Source organism: Acanthochromis polyacanthus, chromosome 17 (genome assembly GCF_021347895.1).
Source record: "Acanthochromis polyacanthus isolate Apoly-LR-REF ecotype Palm Island chromosome 17, KAUST_Apoly_ChrSc, whole genome shotgun sequence".
In the NCBI taxonomy this organism is placed as follows: domain Eukaryota; kingdom Metazoa; phylum Chordata; class Actinopteri; family Pomacentridae; genus Acanthochromis; species Acanthochromis polyacanthus.
In genome coordinates, this window is record NC_067129.1 from 23,717,361 (window position 1) to 23,737,628 (window position 20,268).

Here is a 20,268-nt window from a genome sequence, read left to right on the forward strand (position 1 = left end):
AAAAAAAAGCAATCAATCAACAAAGGTGATCAAACTTAGCAACACTTAACAACTCAACAATAAATAGACCTTTTCAAATTGCATCGGAATTCCTGATGGAGTTTTGGTAGCATTTTGAATTGCCACACAAACACAAATTAACTGGGACAAGGGGACACAGGAAGAGCGAACAGGACAAAGCCTATACCTGGAGTTCTAGCAGTCTGGTAGGAAAGGAGGTAATTACCGTAGGAAGGAAAAACCATCCAACCTGTTTATATCTTCTTCCCCCAGTAAGTGCTTAGGGAGGGGGGAATAACTCCCGGGGGAGATAGGGGGTAGACTCGACTTGTACTCCAGATTGCCACTGTTGATAGGGGAAGAGATATGATTTTCCATGGCAGGAGAGAAAGCTGCAGAGGAAGAGTGAAAGACAATTAAAAAAGACATACCAGATATACTTTCCTTTTGGAGGAAACACAAATTTTAAACATACTATGCAAACAAAAGGCCCAAATTAGCAGCTACTATTTAAAGGAAAAACATAAATGTATGCAATGCACTGATTTTCTAATATCAAATTATATTTCAACTTTGATAGAATCACATTTGAAGTTGAGTTGTTCACAGGAAAATTTGCTACAAACCCACAAGTTTAATTAAAGAGGTTAAGAGTGAACTATCACCCAATTCTGCAGTTCTGATGAGCCTTTTGACCTCATTTACATCGTTCTTTTGGTTTAACAGTACAAGTACTAAATTGATTAGTCTCATTGCGTTAAACAACCCTATTGTAGCAGCTACAGGTAGCTGGCTTCACTGACAGAGCTCTGATAAATCCACCAAACAGCAGACAGACACAAAAACAGGAGCTGTTAAAGAAAGTCCAGCATGTAGCAGCTGCAGAACCAAACATTTTTCTTGGGAGCTGCATGAGACCAAACCTGAGTTAAAGGAAAAGTGATTTACAACTATCAGGTGAGGAGAAACATTACTTTAAATTAATCAGTTTGTGATGTAAATCAATAATTTATTTATTTATGGGTACCTGTGTCTGTAAGACAAATAAGTAATTGAATGTTAGCTGATGTACTAGCTGATGGTCACTTAGAAATGTTCTTATTTTTGAAAGAAAAGCATTTTTTTTTTCAATAAAGATGCCATTAAATGAATCAGAAATCCAGTCCAGACATTGCTAATGTGATAAATGAGTACTCTAGCTGGAAACAGCTGATTTTTAATGGAATATCCACATAGGGGTACAGAGGAACATTTCCAGCAACCACCACTCCTGTGTTCTAATGCTACATTATGTTAGCTAATTATGCTGAAAGGCTAATTGATGATTAGAAAACCCTTGTGCAGTAATGTTAGCACATGAATAAAAGTGTGACTTTTCATGGAAAACATGAAATTGCCTGGGTGATCACAAACTTTTGAATTGCAGTGTATGTGCAATGCTAATATATAATTGAATGGATCAAGCTTATATCAACAAACGGAACCTACTTATCATACATAAATAAATTAAAGCAACTATACCTTGTAAATGTTTGAGTTCTTTGTGAGAAAAGTGTTGATTCAAAGTGAAACTCTTAGATATGGCCTTAATGCTCACAAATATTATGCATCATAAAAAAAAAGAAGTGATTCACCCAATCCATTCAAAAACAAGATGCAGAGACTTACAGTGTGTGATATCAGGAGGCCCATAGGGATCTGATAGGTAGACACTGGATGGCTTTCCCACTTTTAAGTAGACTATGTCCAACGTGTTCTTCAAAATGGCCACAGCCTCTTCATGAGAAACTTCCTCCAGACTGTAGTTGTTTACCTGTGCAGACACAAGATATCGTCCAACAGTTTTAGAAGCCGTCTTGTGTTTTCTTACGGCTCAGTTAAGATGAGTCCAGCCTGCTCCCTGCCTCCAGGAGACTGGATTATAACAGATGGTCTTCGGGTGAGAACATGCCAGTCGGAAGGTAATTAAATTAAGCGCTCGTTAAGCATGAGAATGCTTCTCAAAAGAGACCTGTGCTTATATTGAGCCAATAGCTTGCTGCTTTGTTGCTTTCATGGTGTGTGCCAGACACTCATTTCATCACTTAATTATCATTTAGATTGAAGACGCAGGAAAGTGAAGTCAGCTGCAAGCATATTACCTGGTTAATGCACTGTAGGGTGATTTACTATACAGTGTTTACTCAGATTCATGGACTTACAAATGGTTTTTAAAATTCTGGCTGCGTAATAGCGATCATTGTTTTATCATGATAAAAACATCATAGAAAAGATTCATACACTTTACCAGTAGAAAGAGAATCATCAAAGAGTACAACTTTTTCTGCTTACTTGACATTACAATTGAGACTTCAGTCTCTGTGGTGACTCATTATTGCCAGTATTTTGCCATTCGATAAAGTGCCGTGCAAAAGTATTTGCCCTACAAAAATCTGCTACCTTTTAGATTTCTGTAGGGGGGCATACACATTTGCACGTCACTGTAGATGTCCCCACAGAAAACACACAGGCGTGTTTACATGTGGGACTTGTGTGTGACATTGTTTCCAGTATTCCGGTTGCTCACCATTAATAATCTGTCTCCAACTTGTAGCTGGCCATCCTTCTGTGCTGCTCCGCCATCAATAATTTTGGTAACATATATGCTGTTGTCACCAGGGATGTGCTGGTTTCCAACTCCACCTGCAATACTGAAGCCAAGTCCTGTGTGTGCATGTGTGTGTGGATGAAAGTACCTGGTTAGTATCAGTACATAATATGATGATGTATACCATGATATACAGTATGCACTTTCTTGAATATATTATGAAGACACTGTAAATTTATATCTAGTCATTAAAAGTGAGCATGAGAAAATCATTATATATACAATGGGACATTTTCTGGGCCTTTTTTTGATGGATAAGGTCTTCAACAAACTCAAGAGCCAGGGTCTACAAAGCTCCCACACACATAACTAAAGAAAAGAACTGTCTCCCAATGCAACATTAGGCCCCTACATATTGTTTTCTTGTGTTGTACAAGGGAAGTCAGTTCGGTTAAAATGGCTTTGCATGGTCAAAAATATAATTCAGTTAAAATTAATAAAAATTAGTGAATCTAATATACCGTAATCTTACCATGCATTATACATTTTGCTGTGTGTTTGACAAAAACTATTACCTGCTAGTGACAATGTGTACAAGAGCAGTATATCTTGACAGCAACACAGTGCTTGCATCTGAACCCACCTTTTGGTCCTTTTATGAGTTTAATCTCAATGATGGTCTCTAGCATTGGCCTCCGGCGCCGCACGTATAAACGGACAATAGAACCTGCAACCTTCAGGGCTTCTACGGCCTTACTGTGAGAGACTTCAGACACGTCTGAATCATTTACGCGCAGGATGCAGTCATTTACCCTGAAAGAGAAATAAGAATGATGACACAATTGTAAACAGAAGTTTACATATGTATGTAACTTTTATGTAAATCTTCTTCTTAGATTATCCGTTTATGATGCAGAAAGTTGCATTGGTTCAGTTTTCTTAGTCTCTTAACTGCGTGTAAGTGATTGTGATTGACTGCAGCTGCTCACTCCTCTGAGCAAATTTAAATAGGGCCCATTTGATACACTCAAACTCATCCACAAACACAACAGTAGGAAAGTCCAAGGAGTTCAGCAAAGATCTGAAAAAGCAAACTGTTTTCACTCGAACAAGTCAGAAAAGTCCCTTGGAGTCATTTTAAAGCAGCTGCAGATCCCAAAATCATCTGTGCATAGTGCAATAGTGAGTAGAAAGTGCATGGCACAGTTATGTCACTGCCACCATCTGGAAAAAAACATGAGTTAGCACCTGCTGCTGAGAGACAATGGGTCAGGATGATCGAGAGACAAACAAGAATCACCAAAAAGCAGATCTGCAATGAATTAGAAGCTGCTGGGACAAAGGTTTCAGTGTCCACAGTCAAGCGTCTCACTGACAGGCTGCCATGCAAGAAGGAATCTCTTCATCTAGAAGCAGCAGCCTGACGCTCAGCTGAAGTTTGCTGTTAATCACATGGACAAAGAAATGGAATACTGGATATGAAACAAAGGTTGAGCTATTTGACCACAATGACCAAAATATGTTTGGGAGGAAGAAGGCGACATTCTTAACACTAAGAACACCAAACCTACCGTCAAGCATAGTGGTGGTAGTATTATGCTTTGGGGCTATTTTGGTACCAGTGGAACTGGTGCTTTATACAAATACAATGGAATAATGAAGGAAGATTACTTCTGCATTCTTTAGGAAGAAACAAGTTTGTGTCAGAAAGCCAACAAATTTAGATGAACTGCACCAACTCTATAAAGAGCAGTGGCAAAGATGCAAGTTGCAAGATGCTTGAGGTGCAAAAGGCCAGGGGACATTTAAGCAAATATTAACATTGCTGTATTTATATTTTTGACCCAGCAGATATTTAATTATTTTCATTGGTGGGGCTTTTTGGCCTTTATAACATAGGACAGTGGAGAGACAGAAAACATGGGGCGAGAGCGGGGGCAGGACATGCAGCAAATGGTTGTGGGTCAGACTCAAACCCATGACCGCTCTGTCAGGAACTGTAGCTCCTGTTCATGGGGCGTCCGCTCAACCAGTTCAGCTACTAGGGTGTCCTCTTTGATACTGAACCTTATGCTTTCCAAAAGCAAAAACTTGTGCCAAGACACACAAAAATGTTTACAGTATATACAGAGCCATCTTTTTGTTTTGTAGCTCTCTGTAGAGACACAAACATGCTTGAAGACACATGTGACCGTGCGTGTTTGTTCATAGATTTTGTTTACTTACAGTGATGACACATATGTGCTTACATGGATTTTTGCAGATTGTGCTGAGCAACACGTATACTTTGTCATGTATATGTATATCTGCGATGTTTGACAGAGAGACAGAGTAGACTAAGACTGGATGAACATGTGGGGTGTTGACCACAACATCCATGTCCTGTCACTCAAGGACACTCTTCTCCTAGGGGTGCTCAGAGGGACCAGCACACACACACAGACACACACTGTAACTATGACAACAAGTGAACACTACGTCACCTGCAAGCTGAGAATCATATGATTGCGATCCCACGACAAATCCGCCAGGACTTATCCATCAGAAATCATTCAAGGAGCAACTGATTAAACTGTGGGGGTGTTTCCGAGTCCCATCAATTCCCGCTGCACGGTACACATTTAGGTCACACGATTGCGTACAGAACGTACGCATGCATAACACACGCATGTGCTAATCGCAAAGTCATTTTTTAAATGAATGATTTCATCTGTCGGAAATAGTACACAGACTGAGCAGCCTGGGCGGAGTACTGTGGTCTCTGAGTGCTTTTCCTGCTATTATCATTGATGTTGTTGTGATGTGTATTTTTGAGGGGCTAGAGATTTAAAAAAACATAGGAAACTTCGCATTAACTTTGTTTTTTTAATGATTATCTAGCACGTTTCAGATAAATTGGCTCCACGGTTCCCCTTATAGAACTTCAGCTCCCACCTTAGGGTTCAGACCTTACACAGCCTGGAGGTGTGTTTGGAGTCATTGTCCTGCTGAAAAAAAATGCCGGTCACAGTAAGCGCAAACCAGATGGGATGGCATGGCTCTGCAGAATGCTGTGGTAGCCATGCTGGTTCAGTGTGCCTTCAGTTTTGAATAAATCACCAACAGTGTCACCAGCAAAGGACCCCCACACCATCACACCCCCATTGCTTCACAGTGGGAACCATGTTAACATGTGGGACTTGTATGTGGCAACCATGTAGAGACCATCTGTTCACCTTTTCTGCATCGCACAAAGATATGACGGGTGGAACCAAAGATCTCAAATTTGGACTCATCAGACAAAAGCACAGATTTACACTGGTCTGAAGTCAAGTCCTTGTGTTTCTTGCCCCAAACAATTCTCTTCTTGATATTGTTCATCCTCAGTTCTAGTTTCTTAGCAGCAATTCGACTATGAAGGCCTGAGTCATGCAGTCTCCTCTGAACAGTTAACGCAGAGATGTGTTTGCTACTAGAACTGTGAAGATGTGTGAATGTGGGCTCTAATCTGAGGTGCTGCTAATGCTTGGTTTTTGAGGCTGATAACTCACATGAACTTATCCTCTGCAGCAGAGTTGATTCTTGGTCTTCCTTTCCTGGGGCATGATGAGTTTTATCATAGAGTTTGATGGGTTGAGAACACATTCAAAGTTCTTAAGATTTATGTTGTAAGACCTTGATAATGGCAAATACAGAAGCATCCCAATTTTCATTAAACACTGTTTCTATGGTGATCCAACATCAACTGTATTTCAGAGGCTCAAAATAGGTAGAGTTGGTTAAGGGTGTACTAAAATAGCTTCAGTGCACTCCTTTCAAAATTTCAACAAGTAGTATACGGCACCCACAATACATCGTTATTTTGTGTAAAGGTAACCTAACACCACAGAACGAAACAGACCAGCCACAAATAATTAAAAATTATACTTTGTGAGAAGACCTAAAATAAATGTACAGATATAGAGGGAATTTGTATCACGTATGTTTACAGAAATCTTAGAAAAAATGGTGGAGTCAGTGTGGGTTTAGTCTCTGCTACATCTGCTCGCTTTTCTTTATAAAACATCTGTAAGAAACATCTGAATGCTCCAAGCAGTCCCTGAAGCCAAGATGGTACATTAAATATGCTTAGTGCTCTGCTACAGTGTGCCAGAACACCAACAGGAAGTCTGGCTTCTATAACGTTATAACAAACCAAATCCCCATCAGGCCTTCTTTCTCCAAGAGATTAGACTCTCTCTCCATCTATAATGTCTAATGTCTCACTGTCCAGCTTGGAGTGGGTGACCATCAATTAGGTTAAGAGCTATTTATGCCTAGTCTGGTTGTTAGTGGCCTTATTGAGTTTACATTATGGCTCTCTGTATCATCTGTGATGTGAGCTAAAAATAGAGGCTTCAATGAATATCAGCATCATCCACAATATCCATCACTGCTTCTTAAAAATGTGGTGAGAGTGAGAGAGTTTACGTTTTAGAATAAACTCGCCAAGATTGTAGATAGCAAATGCAGTGTTTTCGCAGTGTTTGCCCTTGAATGAGTCTTTTATCGCAGTTGAGTACTGAATAAGCTCAAATGCATCCTTGCTTCCTTGATTATCTACTGTTGCAAGGCTCTCATAGACTTTATGAGCACCAGTTCTGTTCATTTCATAAGATGGGGTTGAGCCTTTCAGCAGTACAGACAATTGTTTCAGAGTGTAGATTCAGTAATAGCTGACACTGAACAGCTCTGATGGCTAACTCTTTTGGGCTGTAATTGGCAAACAAAAGTTCAAGTACCACCACTGAAGTAAATGTGAGAAGAGGAAAGCTTCAAGCTAGCATGCTGCTGCTCCAGAACAATGCATCTATTGCATATTAGCATTTGTCTAATTTATTTCTATTAGTATTAGGCAACCAAAAAACATTTGGTAAGCACAATGTGAGGATTGCTAACATAACATCTATGCAGACGTTATATCTGACACATAGGGACAAAGTTTAAGAAATCACACCTCATAGCTTGAATTATGTCAGTAATTAGCGCTATCATGCATCATGAAAGAGATACCATGATGGAAAGGTATACATACATACCAACACTTTTATGTGCAGGTGCTCAAACAGATAATATTAAATTTACAAAAGCAGACCTTACAAAGTAGTGTTGCACGTTATACTGATACTAGAAAATCACTGCAATATGTTGCTGGTTAAAATCCTAGAATCCTGTTTTGTTAGTATTAATACTTTAATTTACCATCAGTTTTTGCTAAGAGCAATATTTCTGATCATAATGTTTATGCGTAGCTGCTCAGCAGGACGAGTGCTTGCAGCTCTGCCTCCTAACATTTGAGGTGGGCGCAACAACGGCTTTTTTACTCGTCGTCAGCTTTCACAATGCAAACACATGACTGCAAATTGCAGAATGCATAAGAAAGATAACGAAGCTACCGCAACGTCACTTGTTGGTTCTGGATTGAGAAAGTTAAACTAGGAGTTTGCTACTTCCTAGTCACCCATTTTGTATTTTTTGGAGCTACTAGACCACATATTTGTGAAAGAGGGCAGAGCTGGAGAGCAATAATTGACTGAGTCTGTCCGCCCACATTTAACAGCTGCTGCTAACAACATTAGCCTCCATAAGTTAAGGTAAACTCTACACGTAGTTGTTAAAGTCTGTAGTGGTTCAACCAAATAACTTAAGTTCACTGTCAAACCCTGCAAAGGTTAAATGTTTTTACATATATTGATTTACATATATACCTATATTTCACACAGCACAAAACTTCACTCGTTGTCACACCACAATAATAAATTGTAGCAAAGTCAATTCCAACTATAACAAAAATAAGAAAAAGAACTAAACTTTTCAGAAATCATTACTTTCCATTTATTACAACAAACTTGGTCAAAAAACAAAGGAAGTCCACTCCTAGTTTTCCTAATTACCTTTTCAATGCAGTTCAAAAGAATACACTCAAATAATCCATTTTGGGCTTTTTTTAGAATGAAAAACAAAAACAAAACAAGAATGTTTTTTTAAATACTGTTCATTCACCTCAAACCAAATAAAGCAACAAAACAGAGAACAGATTCCTGGTTAGTATCCTGCTATGTCACTAACTTTGCCTCCGACTGTTGTGTCACCCTCTTTCATTAAGGTCGTTTTTAAACTGTCTGACTTTATTGGTACCTTGCTGCAGCTTCGTGAGAGGATTTCTTTTCTTTTTAGGTTTTTTATTTCAGTTTTTTTTTGGTGACAAGCAAGTTTATTTCTCATCTCAGATCAGACAACTTCTGTAGTGATTTGTGTTAAATTTGTGGGTAAGTGGCTGACCTTAGACGTCCATCCTCTGATGCAGCTCCTCCAGGGATGATCTTGGTGATGAAGATGCCAGGGTCGTCACCAATGTGTGGATTGTCTGTCCCTCCAGCAATGCTAAAGCCCAAACCTGAGTTACCCTGTGGCCATGAAAAACAGTCAGAGATATCAGGGACTGGGCAGGTGGAACCTAGAGTGCTCCTCGGCTTTTCCGCTACCTGTCTCACTCATTCCAATTTCCAGCAGTGCCAAGATGGCTGCCTTTGTGGCTTCACATAATTCTATTTTTTAGGCAATATTTGAGAGCTGACAACTTCTGTTGTCTGTGCTACAACTTGAATGTAAGCAGGAAACCACTCCAGGCCGTTGCATGCGCAGTGCTCAATACATGTCAGTTCAGTTCACAGCCTCTCTCTTGAGTTAACCTGGCATTGAATTTTACCTTGAAATATTGTGTTAATGAGTCTTCCAGAGCAGGAGCTGCACTTTACTCTGAAAATAAATAGCCATTCACAAAATGAAAGTCAAGCTTTAATTAAGTTTTATGCTCATAGGAATAGCAGCTTTACTGAATCAGATAAAGTCATTCAGGGTGACAGCTTGAGAGGATCTGACACAAGTTGAACACCATTAAGGAAGAAAAGGGCTATGTAAGCGTAGACCATTTTGTAGACCTACTTGTCTGTGGGCAGAGACAACACTAGGAGGTTTTGGTCATCATCTGATGGCTGGAATATGGATGGAGGTAGACTTTTAGTTTAGTTTCTGTATCTAGTTGGTAGTACAGACAAATGCTGTGGGTCTGGTTTTGTACCTTGCCTCACTCTGCTGCCTGTTAGAATCCACTTAGCTAATATTTCCTTCTCAGTGACTTCATTTAACCATCTCTTTCAAATGTGTCACATCTGCTTTAGCACACAAACTGTTTAACAGGGTTCTGAGCAATTAAACTGTGTTATACTGTCTGCTTTGAAATTAAAAATCTCCATGAATTCGTCTTCAAGATGAAATTTTAGAACTACATATAAACCATTCCAAAAGGATGAAGACTTTCTGAGGTTAAACACAGCTGTGGGATCTGAAATACTCACCCGCTCTAGTGTGATTTCCTCAAACTCATATTCAATTTCTGTGCCATTGACCTGAGGAAATAAAAAGCAGGTTGAGCTCAGACATTCTCTCCATTTTAATTTATGTTTTTCACGCACAGGTTTGAAATGAATATGAATGCCTGTGCTACTGAATAACTCTCCTGAATTACGTTCACACTGAATGATGCTAACCACTGGCTCTACACTAACACCAATTGCACATAAGTGACAGGTAATTTCCCTCCTTCTATACTAACCAGGGAGTGAAACATTTAAAATGATGGGTAATCAGCATTAACTATTTCTCCAAGATGAACTTTAGCAATAGAGGAGTTACTGCCATGATGTAACTCACTCATATGATTTATAAGCAGTAAGTGCTTCCGTCATTATATATTCAAACCAGAATAGCACATTTAAAGAAGCATTAGATGTTATTATCAGAACTTTAAATAGTAAGCAAGACCTGAAGACTTAATTAGCATCAACAAAGGAAAAGTTGATCCGATGTTACTATATGATCAGATGCTCAGTTTAAGGACAGAGAACTATCAAGTGAGAAAAGTGCCCAGGTAAATGTGAATAATGTCTTGTTTTACCAGAAATCACAAACATATCTGCAGCTACAAACATAAAAATATACTATCTCTCGAAGCAAAATACTCTTCTGAGTAGTATTTGTTAGTTATCCAGCTTAGCTTCATTTTTAGTTTTGATGTAAAATGGTGTGAAAGGCACCAGAAATGAAGGTTTTTAGAAAGTCTCGCGCTGGTCTTTTATTCATGACAAACATCAATAATTCAGCGCTGCGACCTCATTTTGTTTTACTAAGATAAGTGACATCATCAAAATGTACTACTACACCATACATACTCTGGAGTAGAGCTTCTACTCGAGTGTGCCTTATTCGGCTGAAGGTATTGATCGTCCAATGAAAAAGAGTAATAGCTGCATTAAAAAAAGACTCACGTAAGGAACTGACTCCAAAGTGTCTGTGTTGACGATTATTGGAGCAGGACTGGCCTGGAAGAGAGGCAGAGAGAGAGAAGAGGGACAAAAGATTGAGAGTTAGGTTGTAGTCCTAGAGAGATGCTTGGACCCACCACAGTCCTGTTTTCCATAAATGTATCCAGAGGACCAGCTTGTGGATTTCTGCATCTCAACAGTTTAACAGACTTTCATTTTCTGGATGGCACCGTACACACTACCCGTCATACACAGCAGTCTGACAGTCACAGCTGAATGGGTTTAACAAGAGAGAGGGATAAAGAAAATGGTTAGTAATCAAGTGGACTTTTCAAGGCTGTATCTGCAGATGTGAATTTGGACACATCACTGAAAGTTCCAGTGGAGCACAACATCAGTTATTCATACGGGAAAGCAGCCTGTGTTGAAATGTTCCATGAATACTCAGAAAATGCAAGTGTAAAGACACAAACGGTGAGACTGTCGAAACAGCGTTCCTGCTCAGCTGTCTTTCTGCTGCATCTGTTAGGGTCCCACTACACTACTTTCCAGCCTGAATTTTATATAACACTGACCTCCTGTCAGCTTATAATATTGCAGTCATAGCAGTGCAGTATGAAATGAAGCCAACGTCACAGAGTGCACGCCAGATGCATCCTCCTGTTAACTTGTAGAAAATGAGCATATGGTTAAAGGCAGAGTTTGTAAGAGAGCAACTGTGTTTCATCCACAACATGAGAGTAGTGACCCGAACATCAGATAAACAGCAGCTGAGTTTATGGTACGTAAACGATGAACTTGATGCATTTGACTCGCTTCAAAAGATGATGCTCAAGGATGTTTTTGGAGATGCCTTTGAAATTCGTCCTTTGATTTCTGTCCTCAAAAGCGGAATAAAAATCCTTCAAACCAGGGCAATAACAAAAGAAAAGACTAATCATTCTCCTGTGAATAATTGAAAAAGTATGGAATGCATAATAAGAATATTATATTTTATGCATTAGATTAGATCACCAACTCAGAATTCATAATAGTTACCAAACGTATCACAATGCATTTTACATCTGTTCACATCATTAACTAGAAAGACTATCAGACTGCGTGCACATACAAATCTACACACATGTGCACACAAACACAGATTTACAGAACCACAACATTAAAACCACTGACAGGGAAGGTGAATAACATTGATAATCTTGTTACAAGTGCACCTGTCAAGGAGTGAAGTATGTTAGTGAGCAAGTGAACTGTCAGTTCTTGATGTGTTGGAAACAGAAACGATGGACAGGAAGGACTGGACCAGTGTTGACAAGGACTAAATTGTGATGATTAGATGGCTGACTTTGAGCATCTTCAACATGGCAGCATTGCAACTTATTATATTAATGTGGCTCATTCAAATAGGCATCTCTTAATAGTGTACGAGTCTGAACACCACAGAGACAGACGGCGACAGACAGACTAACTGACTCAATGAACTTAACAAAAGACAAAGATTGCAGCAGGCTGTGCAGGACTGCAAAGTCAGAAACGTAATTTTGGAGAGAAATGATGAGAGGGATTAACCGTGTTCTGCTTGCTGTGCATGAACACATGAATGAATTCACAGTCATTCTCAGAGAGAACACACAATCTATCAACCGTGAACTCAACTCTAGAGTACAAGCGACTCACTGCAACAGCATGTGCAACCCATAGTGGAATCCCTTTACTACTGCTCATTGTCAAAATGTGAAATACGCTTATTTAAACATGAGCAAATACTCTCCCATCACACACATCCACTTCTACATACAGTATACATTCCTCTTCAATGCAGACAGTGTGCACAGAAAAAGACTTTCCTAATTTACCTTCTTAAACTGAAACAGTGACTATCAGCTTGAACAGAGAAAGGCACATACAGGCACTTGTGCAGCAAATCCCCTTCTATAATGCAGGAGAACAGAAACCTCAAAATGATCCAATTGCAAATCAGGAGATTCGATTGTTAATTTTATTCCTGTCATGATGCTTCCGTCTGACCTGTGCCTGACAGTTCACCAGCAGTCATGCAGATTATCAGTATAGTGACATTCGCCACAGTAAAGAAGGGTAGCCTTTAGTATTATGCAGTGTAGATTCTGAACAGAAATCCCACTGAAGTAATTTAGTCTTTTCACAAGCAAATGACAATGCTACAAAACAAAGATGCTCAAAAAAACAGTAGGTAAGTAGGAGCTACATATTATATGTTTTCACTTCTTTGCACTATTTTGCCCTTTAAAACACAACACGCGGAACACGGACACCACTGCCACAGTGAATATGCATACACCCACACACACTCCTGGGAGATAATGGTCACTGAACTGAGCACATGAATGGCATGCTTAACTACACTTAGGCTCATTTTATCCTTGTTCATGCTTACTAACACTGCCACGTGGCGAGTAGCCTCAAACATCACATTAAGCCAGTGGTCCAGAGGTACGGCAGCACAGAGCATCATATGTTAAGAGGCTTTCATGGAGCTTTAACCGATAAGAGGTTATATCACTGTAACAACACTCAGTTATTAATTACATTTCTGCCAGCACAGAAAAAAATAGAAAATTAAGTGTCATAACAGTGCTATATTTTTAACAAATGGCTGAATGCTGAGTTTCACTGAGAACTCCTGTGCTACTTCCTCCCGTACAACACTCAACTAAAACAAATAGTCTGCACTTACACAGCGCCTTTCTACCTTAGCAGTACTCAAAGTGCTTTACAATGTGTTTTCGCTTTCACTCATTCACACACCTTGGCTTGGCTTGGGGTTAAGTGTCACTTCAGCAGGTCAGGGATTTAAACGGCAACCTTGCAATCAGTGGACGACCACCTGAGTAACAGCTGCCCCAAGACAAAAAAAAACAAACAAGTGGACTGCTGTCTGTTTGATCCCACAGAGAAGAACTTTTGAAACACTACTTAAACACTGTGGTTGCTCCATTTTGATTCTAACATTCAAAGAATTTTCAGGTATCTATCTATCATTCAAAAGTTTGGGGTCACTTAGAAATGTCCTTATTTTTGAAAGAAATGAATTTTTTTTTCACTGAACATAACATTAATTGAATCAGAAACACAGTCTAGACATTGTTAATGTGGTAATGTGGTTTTTGAAAGTGCTATATAAACAAAGTTGGATTGGATTGGACTATTCTAGCTGGAAACGACTGATATTTAATGGAATATCTACATCGGGGTACAGAGGAACATTTCCAGCGATCATCACGCCTGTGTTCTAATGCTACATTGTGTTAACTAATGGTGTTGAAAGGCTCATTGATGATTAGAAAACCTTTGAACAATTATGTTTGCACATGAATAAAAGTGTGAATTTTCATGGAAAATACAAAGTTGTCTGGGTGACCCCAAACTTTCGAGCGTTGGTGTAGATGGTGTTAAATGCTGATTTTACACTTTAAAATTTCAAAAATTGATTGGTTGACTGATAAAGAAACATTGTTCATGTTGTTACTCATAAGCTTTCATTCAGTGTGCTAAAGAGAACAGAAACAGCATTTATCTGCTGAAACAAAGCACTAACTGGATGATGAAGGTGTCACTCTTACAGAGCAAAGCTGCAGAGCCAATACTAAAGATTTCACAGAGTAACTTGCTTGTGTCAGATCTTGTGCTCTTTTTGAGTTTTGCTCAATTATTCAGTGTCCCTCTATGTACAGGGCTTTATGACTGTGGAGTGTATCAATTATTTACTGTCATGTAAAAATAGTCAACAACACAAAGTGAGATGTGGATGCTTTAGAAGTATGGTCAGAATGAGGGAAAGAAGATGGACGGCTGTGACTGAAATGGACGGCGCTAACCTGCTAACTTAAACTAGCAGCAGAGATAATATTGATGGGTTGATACGGATCTGATTAGAGATTAACCATCATTTATCTCTTCGAATCAAGTAAAGCAAAAAAGGACAACCAATTTTGTCACGTTTAAAGGACAATTTCGCACATTTACAGCAACTCTGTATGTTAGAAATTTAAATGCAACTAGTTCAATACAACAAATACATTTTGAGGGAAAGAAAATGCTAAACAAGAAAAGCACTCAGAGAACACCGTAGTCCGTCAAGGCTGCTCAATCTTTAAAAAATTTGTGGTCCGCAGTGGTCGATTTGTAGTAGGATCACAATCATGTGATCGCCAGCAGGTAGATGACATAGTGTTGACTTTTAATCGTATGTATAGTGACGCCATGCTGCTATCTTGCAATGACACAGAAATATTTAACAAATCTGTGGATGCAGACTATAAATCTGCATCACTGCTAAAATCTAATCACTTGGTCTTTGTGTTGTTTCTGACCTTCCCTGAAAATTTCATCCAAATCTGTTAGTCTGTTTTTTGAGTCATGTTGCAAACAGACAGACAAACGGACAAATGCTGATCGTCACATAACTCCACAGTATTAGTTGGGGGAGAAACAAGAAAAGCACTCAGAGAGCACAGTGCCCCACCAAGGCTGACCAGTTGTCTAATTTCTGACGGATTAAATCTTTAAAAAATTCGTGATCCTCAGCAGTAGAGATGTAGCAGGATTGCAATTTGAGCAATATCGCAGACAGACAGATAAACAGACAAACCACATAACTTGTCCGTGTTCCTTGTCCGAGTAGTTATATACAATGGAAATCCACTCTCAACAAACACTGAAGCTCTGCTCTGACAATCAGATGCAGCTCTATAGCTCGAAATTTTTGAACTCATGGCAGACTGGTAAACCCAGTCACCCGTGAAATCAATTTCATCAGTGCAATCAAATTTTCTACTTTTTTTTTTCACATTTGGAAACTAATGGATGTGTACATAAACAAAAACAACCTAAATACGAGTGCCAAGTGTAGACAAAGAAGTATACCCATCTTTTACTCTTGGGCTTAGATTTTTCCTCGAACAGTTTCTCACGTTTGGCACAAAGTGCACAGCGCATTACCAAGGCTGTTCAGGCTGCCCGTTTTGATACTGCAGATTTTGTGACTGATGTGTGATTATCTTTTACTGCTAATTTTTGGTGGCACTTAGAATTTCTAACAACCTTTGCTTTGACTGTCTGTGTTGCTTCCTTTTTAAGAGTAAATTTGTTGCACCGAAGCTAATTTATTCTTACGTCCATAATCTTGATGTGAAACAAGTATCTCTCTTGGGTAAGAGTGTATATCATAAAAAACACCTTAGTTCAGTAACAAACAAACTGAAGCTATTTTGACACAGGAATTTAATGAGGATGCAGATGTGAGTAACAAAACACATGTTCTTTACATGTTCTGACCATGGAAGCGCCACTAAAAAGGTAAAACAATGCAAGACAATTTTTCTGGATATCACATGGCATAGAGCAAATCTATAAAAATTTAGCTTGGACGGTAAAAGAGGACAAAACATGGAGACATCATTTGCTAAAATGAGTCTATACATTCTTATTACTCAAATGCACAGTATGTGTAAATAATTCTTGTTATTGACTACCTGGGAGAGAATTTTTTAAGGTAGAAAACACAACCTAATGACGCGTTTAGTTAGAATAGTAGCTCTGTACAAAAGGAGTAAACCAGTTAAAGTAAAGGTCTTACACAAGCTTCATGCTCCTTATTACTCAAGTTGCTGAGAAAAAAGGAACAATCTAAGTCACACTACATCAATACAGGTTATACTATGAGTGACAAGTGATGAATTACTGCACCATCAATAAAATGCATCATTATTTATCTTAATTCTACACTACAGAAGTTCTCTAATAAAAGCAGCTTTACCTGATAGTGCTCCTGCCAGCTCTGAATGCAGCCACACTCAGGGGGCCAAAGGTCACAGCTGCCCCCTTTGGACACCAACCGGCTGGAGGTTCTAGAGGACATGCTGTCCAAATGCCAAGCAATTCGACCTCCCCTACGTGGAAGGGTAGCACCACCAGGGACAGATCCATAATTGTACCGCTGGCAAGGGTGATGGAGGTGGTGATTGTTGGAGCGCTGATGATGCCGGCTGTAGGAACATGGCACCTCACCACAGTCACCTCTTCCATCCAGGTCCGCAAAGCAACTCTGCTGTTTGCTGAGGTAAGCAGTCATGTTGCCGTCTCTGCTCCCTTTACCACTTTATATTTTGCTTCTTTCCGTTTGTCTTCTGTAGGTTCACTGCAACAGTCATCAGGCACGAGACGCGATCCTGCCTGATGTCTGAACTGCTTGCCTTGGCAAAGTGAATGATGAAGGAACCAACTAGCTGGCTGCTTAACAGGCTATAGAGGGTTAGTGTGTGACTGTGTGTGCGCCAAAGCTTCTGGAGTGGTAGAGCGATAAATGAGTAAGAGAGAAAGGGAAGGGAGTCAGGGGGAAGAGAGACATGGGGAGGGATAGAGCAAGATACTGGATGAGAGGGAATCTGTGAGAGAGGGAGAGACAGGAGAGCTAAATGTGAGAGGAACTGAGGGGAGAGAGAGGGAGAAAGGGGGAGATGAATGATGGAGAATGATGGGAAGGAGAGAGGCACATGAGAACAGCCAGAGATGGCGACAGAGAGAGAGTGTGTGTGTGTTGTCTGTACACTGGCTGTCAGCCATCTGTCAATAAATGACTCAACTATCACTGCTGCTTGACAGCATCTGCACCTCCAGGCAGAAACAACTGATGGTTTGTGCTACTGGGATGTGAAGGCAAAAGAAGCTGCCCTGAACTACAAATCCCTACATTATAACTATGGGAGTGCCTGAAAGCTAAGAAGCAAAAGGAGTTCTTTCTTGACAATTAGAGCATCCTGTTTCTGGTCAATCAAGCTTTGTGACACCATGCAGCACTAATTGCTATTTTTTTTTTAAATCAATGGATAAAATAATGATTTGCATTCAAACTTATGGACACATGAACAATTACCATCCTGCTCTGCAGTTTCATTTATTCCTACAAAAGTTTCTAGCTTCTTTTAGCCAGCTGTGCTCTGCACACCACAGTCTTACCAACTAAACTTGCAACAGAAGCACACCGTTGTTTGCAGTAAACAGCTGTGATAAACCTGCTATTATACACTACCGTTCAAAAGTGTGGGGTCACCCAGACAATTTCATGTCTTTAATGGAAACTTAAATTAAATTCTGAGGCAACCACAATGTGCTATTACTTATTGTCTGTTTAGTTTTTGTGCCTAACTGCCATTTATGGTCCACACATTAATATTGTGTTGTTTAACCCCAGCATCAGAGTCCACTAAACTAAAATACAAACAAAATATCAGCAATATCAAATAAAAGGCTGTAAAACTCCTGAATGAATAAGATATTATTCTTTATCCCACAAAAAATGCAATATTCCTGTCCTTTCTTTGTATATCTTGTTTCTTTAGGCATCCATAAATATAGAAAATGAAACAGGGAGATAGTAACATTGCAACCAATCCTACAAGCTACTATTTCTTAAAGCGATGCGTACCTCTGTAACACCACCTAACATCTACACAGCACAGTGAAGTAAAATTACCGAAAGTATGCTAATTTGATCTGAAATCAGGGTCGTGGAGCTGTAAGCAAATTATGCTAAAATATGTGGCTGCTTTAGTGTCAACATCTGTGACATTACAAAATACAACACATTAAGTATATTCTGAATTTTCAACTGGAGGAACATAACTTATAGCTTTATATGTAGCTACATGGAGCTACCTAGTGGTACAGTACTTCCGTCACATGGTCGCTATTGTTTTATACTTTAGTATGTGTGTGTCTACCAGAGGAAACAATCACAAAACAGTGAGAGCATGGGTGGGCAGCCTATATATATGCATTAGTGCTAGTGGGTCATATCAATGGTAATATCAATACTGCCAGTCTCAGATTAGGGCTTAATGAAAATCTCTTAGCACTCATTTGCTACATTTGGTTTCAAATCAGCAGATCAAGTTGGTGAAGGCTAAATTCTAAACTCGAGGTGTCACAATGGAAGTCAAGAAACATTCAACAGTAATATAACTTGTGATATCTGCAATAAATAACTCAAAAAAAATCAAGCAGCCAATCAGCTAAGTACACTTAAGCAAGACAAGTCATATAACATTAGCATGTGACAAGTAAAATGTGGATACCTATGAAATTTAAATCCGAGATGAGACACAGATATATAGACAGATATAACTATTTTTGGACATCAATGGTGGAAGTTTCTAAAGCCTATAGAAACTAATATCTGAGGTGTTTGCTTTTGTTATATTTGGAGCAACCTTCAGTCTAATTGAATCTTGTACAGACTGAAATAATTACCTAACCGTCACTGATTTAGATCAGTTTGGGATAAATCATATTAATCATGTACTGTTATTTGATGTGCTCTCTGTTGTTGATAAAAAATATATATACATAATCCAATGCTACACCATCTAATCAGTTTAGCCAGTTTGGGCATTATTAGCCAGTTTGGGCCCCAATTCTCAACAGAACAGTTTTAGTCAAAATACTCTTGCATACGTTTCAGTATCTATAATGCTGGTGCTACCATACAGTTGTATGGTATGATGGTATAATGAACAGAAACATGTATGGAATGTCAAGTGTAATATTCCAAGTGCAAATACCTTGATTAAAAGACACAGTAATCACTAATTCAGACAATCTCTATGGTAAAGCAGTAGGATACATTTGACCACATTACCAAAAAATTTAAATGCAATGAACTGCATTCATTGGAAGTGAATGTGCATCTTAAACCTGACACAGACAGAAACACATGAGCCTTCTTCAACTGTCCCTGAACTGAAGGTTTCGTGAGTTTTTCTTTGCAAATAATGTTAATGTAGTGATATGTACTAGCAATGCCTCTAACTTGCCACAAGAGGGCACTTACAGTCCAGTGTCAAGCAGTAGACCTGACTATTTCAAATGTAAGGAGTATGTACAACTGCATTTACACAAAGGTCATACAGTAAGGTGTTTCCAGAGAGGGGGAGAAAAGGAAACACAGGATTGTAACAACTTTTCTTACCGATTGTAATCCAAACTTTAAATGATTGTCAGTGTTCTCTTTTTGGTAATCCACCAGTTTATTCTCAGTGCAGACATGTTCTGCTCAGTCACTGTCTGATGATGCATTTAAGGTTTAGCAAAGATTCAAATAAATCAAGCTGTAATTCTTAAAACATTTTAAGCAAGTGGGTCAGTCTACCTGTCCGTCAGAGGAGCAACAGAGGGAGAAAATTAACAAACAGGCACGGCATTCATCATATTAAACAGAGTGGTTGCCATGTACATCTGCATCACTCGCTAACTAATTACCTCATCCCACTGCCTTGGGGGTCGTATAGGTTGTCCTAATGG

General features: G+C 39.2%; 1 protein-coding gene across 40 annotated transcripts in view; it reads right to left on the minus strand.

The window, feature by feature from the left end:
• dlg2 (discs, large homolog 2 (Drosophila)) overlaps positions 1-20,268 on the minus strand; it is a 203,132-nt gene that overhangs the window by 41,612 nt on the left and 141,252 nt on the right. For 34 of the 40 annotated variants that reach the window (XM_051937093.1, XM_051937087.1, XM_051937092.1 and 31 more), the window contains 7 exons: positions 10,933-10,986; positions 9,964-10,014; positions 8,888-9,012; positions 3,231-3,400; positions 2,567-2,703; positions 1,669-1,813; positions 227-392 (listed from right to left, as the gene is read on the minus strand). In XM_051937093.1, coding sequence (XP_051793053.1) covers positions 227-392; positions 1,669-1,813; positions 2,567-2,703; positions 3,231-3,400; positions 8,888-9,012; positions 9,964-10,014; positions 10,933-10,986 — 848 coding nt within the window. Of the gene's footprint in view, positions 1-226; positions 393-1,668; positions 1,814-2,566; positions 2,704-3,230; positions 3,401-8,887; positions 9,013-9,963; positions 10,015-10,932; positions 10,987-16,726; positions 17,057-20,268 lie in introns of those variants that run through there. The other 6 variants (XM_051937105.1, XM_051937102.1, XM_051937103.1 and 3 more) reach the window with 2 other exon arrangements.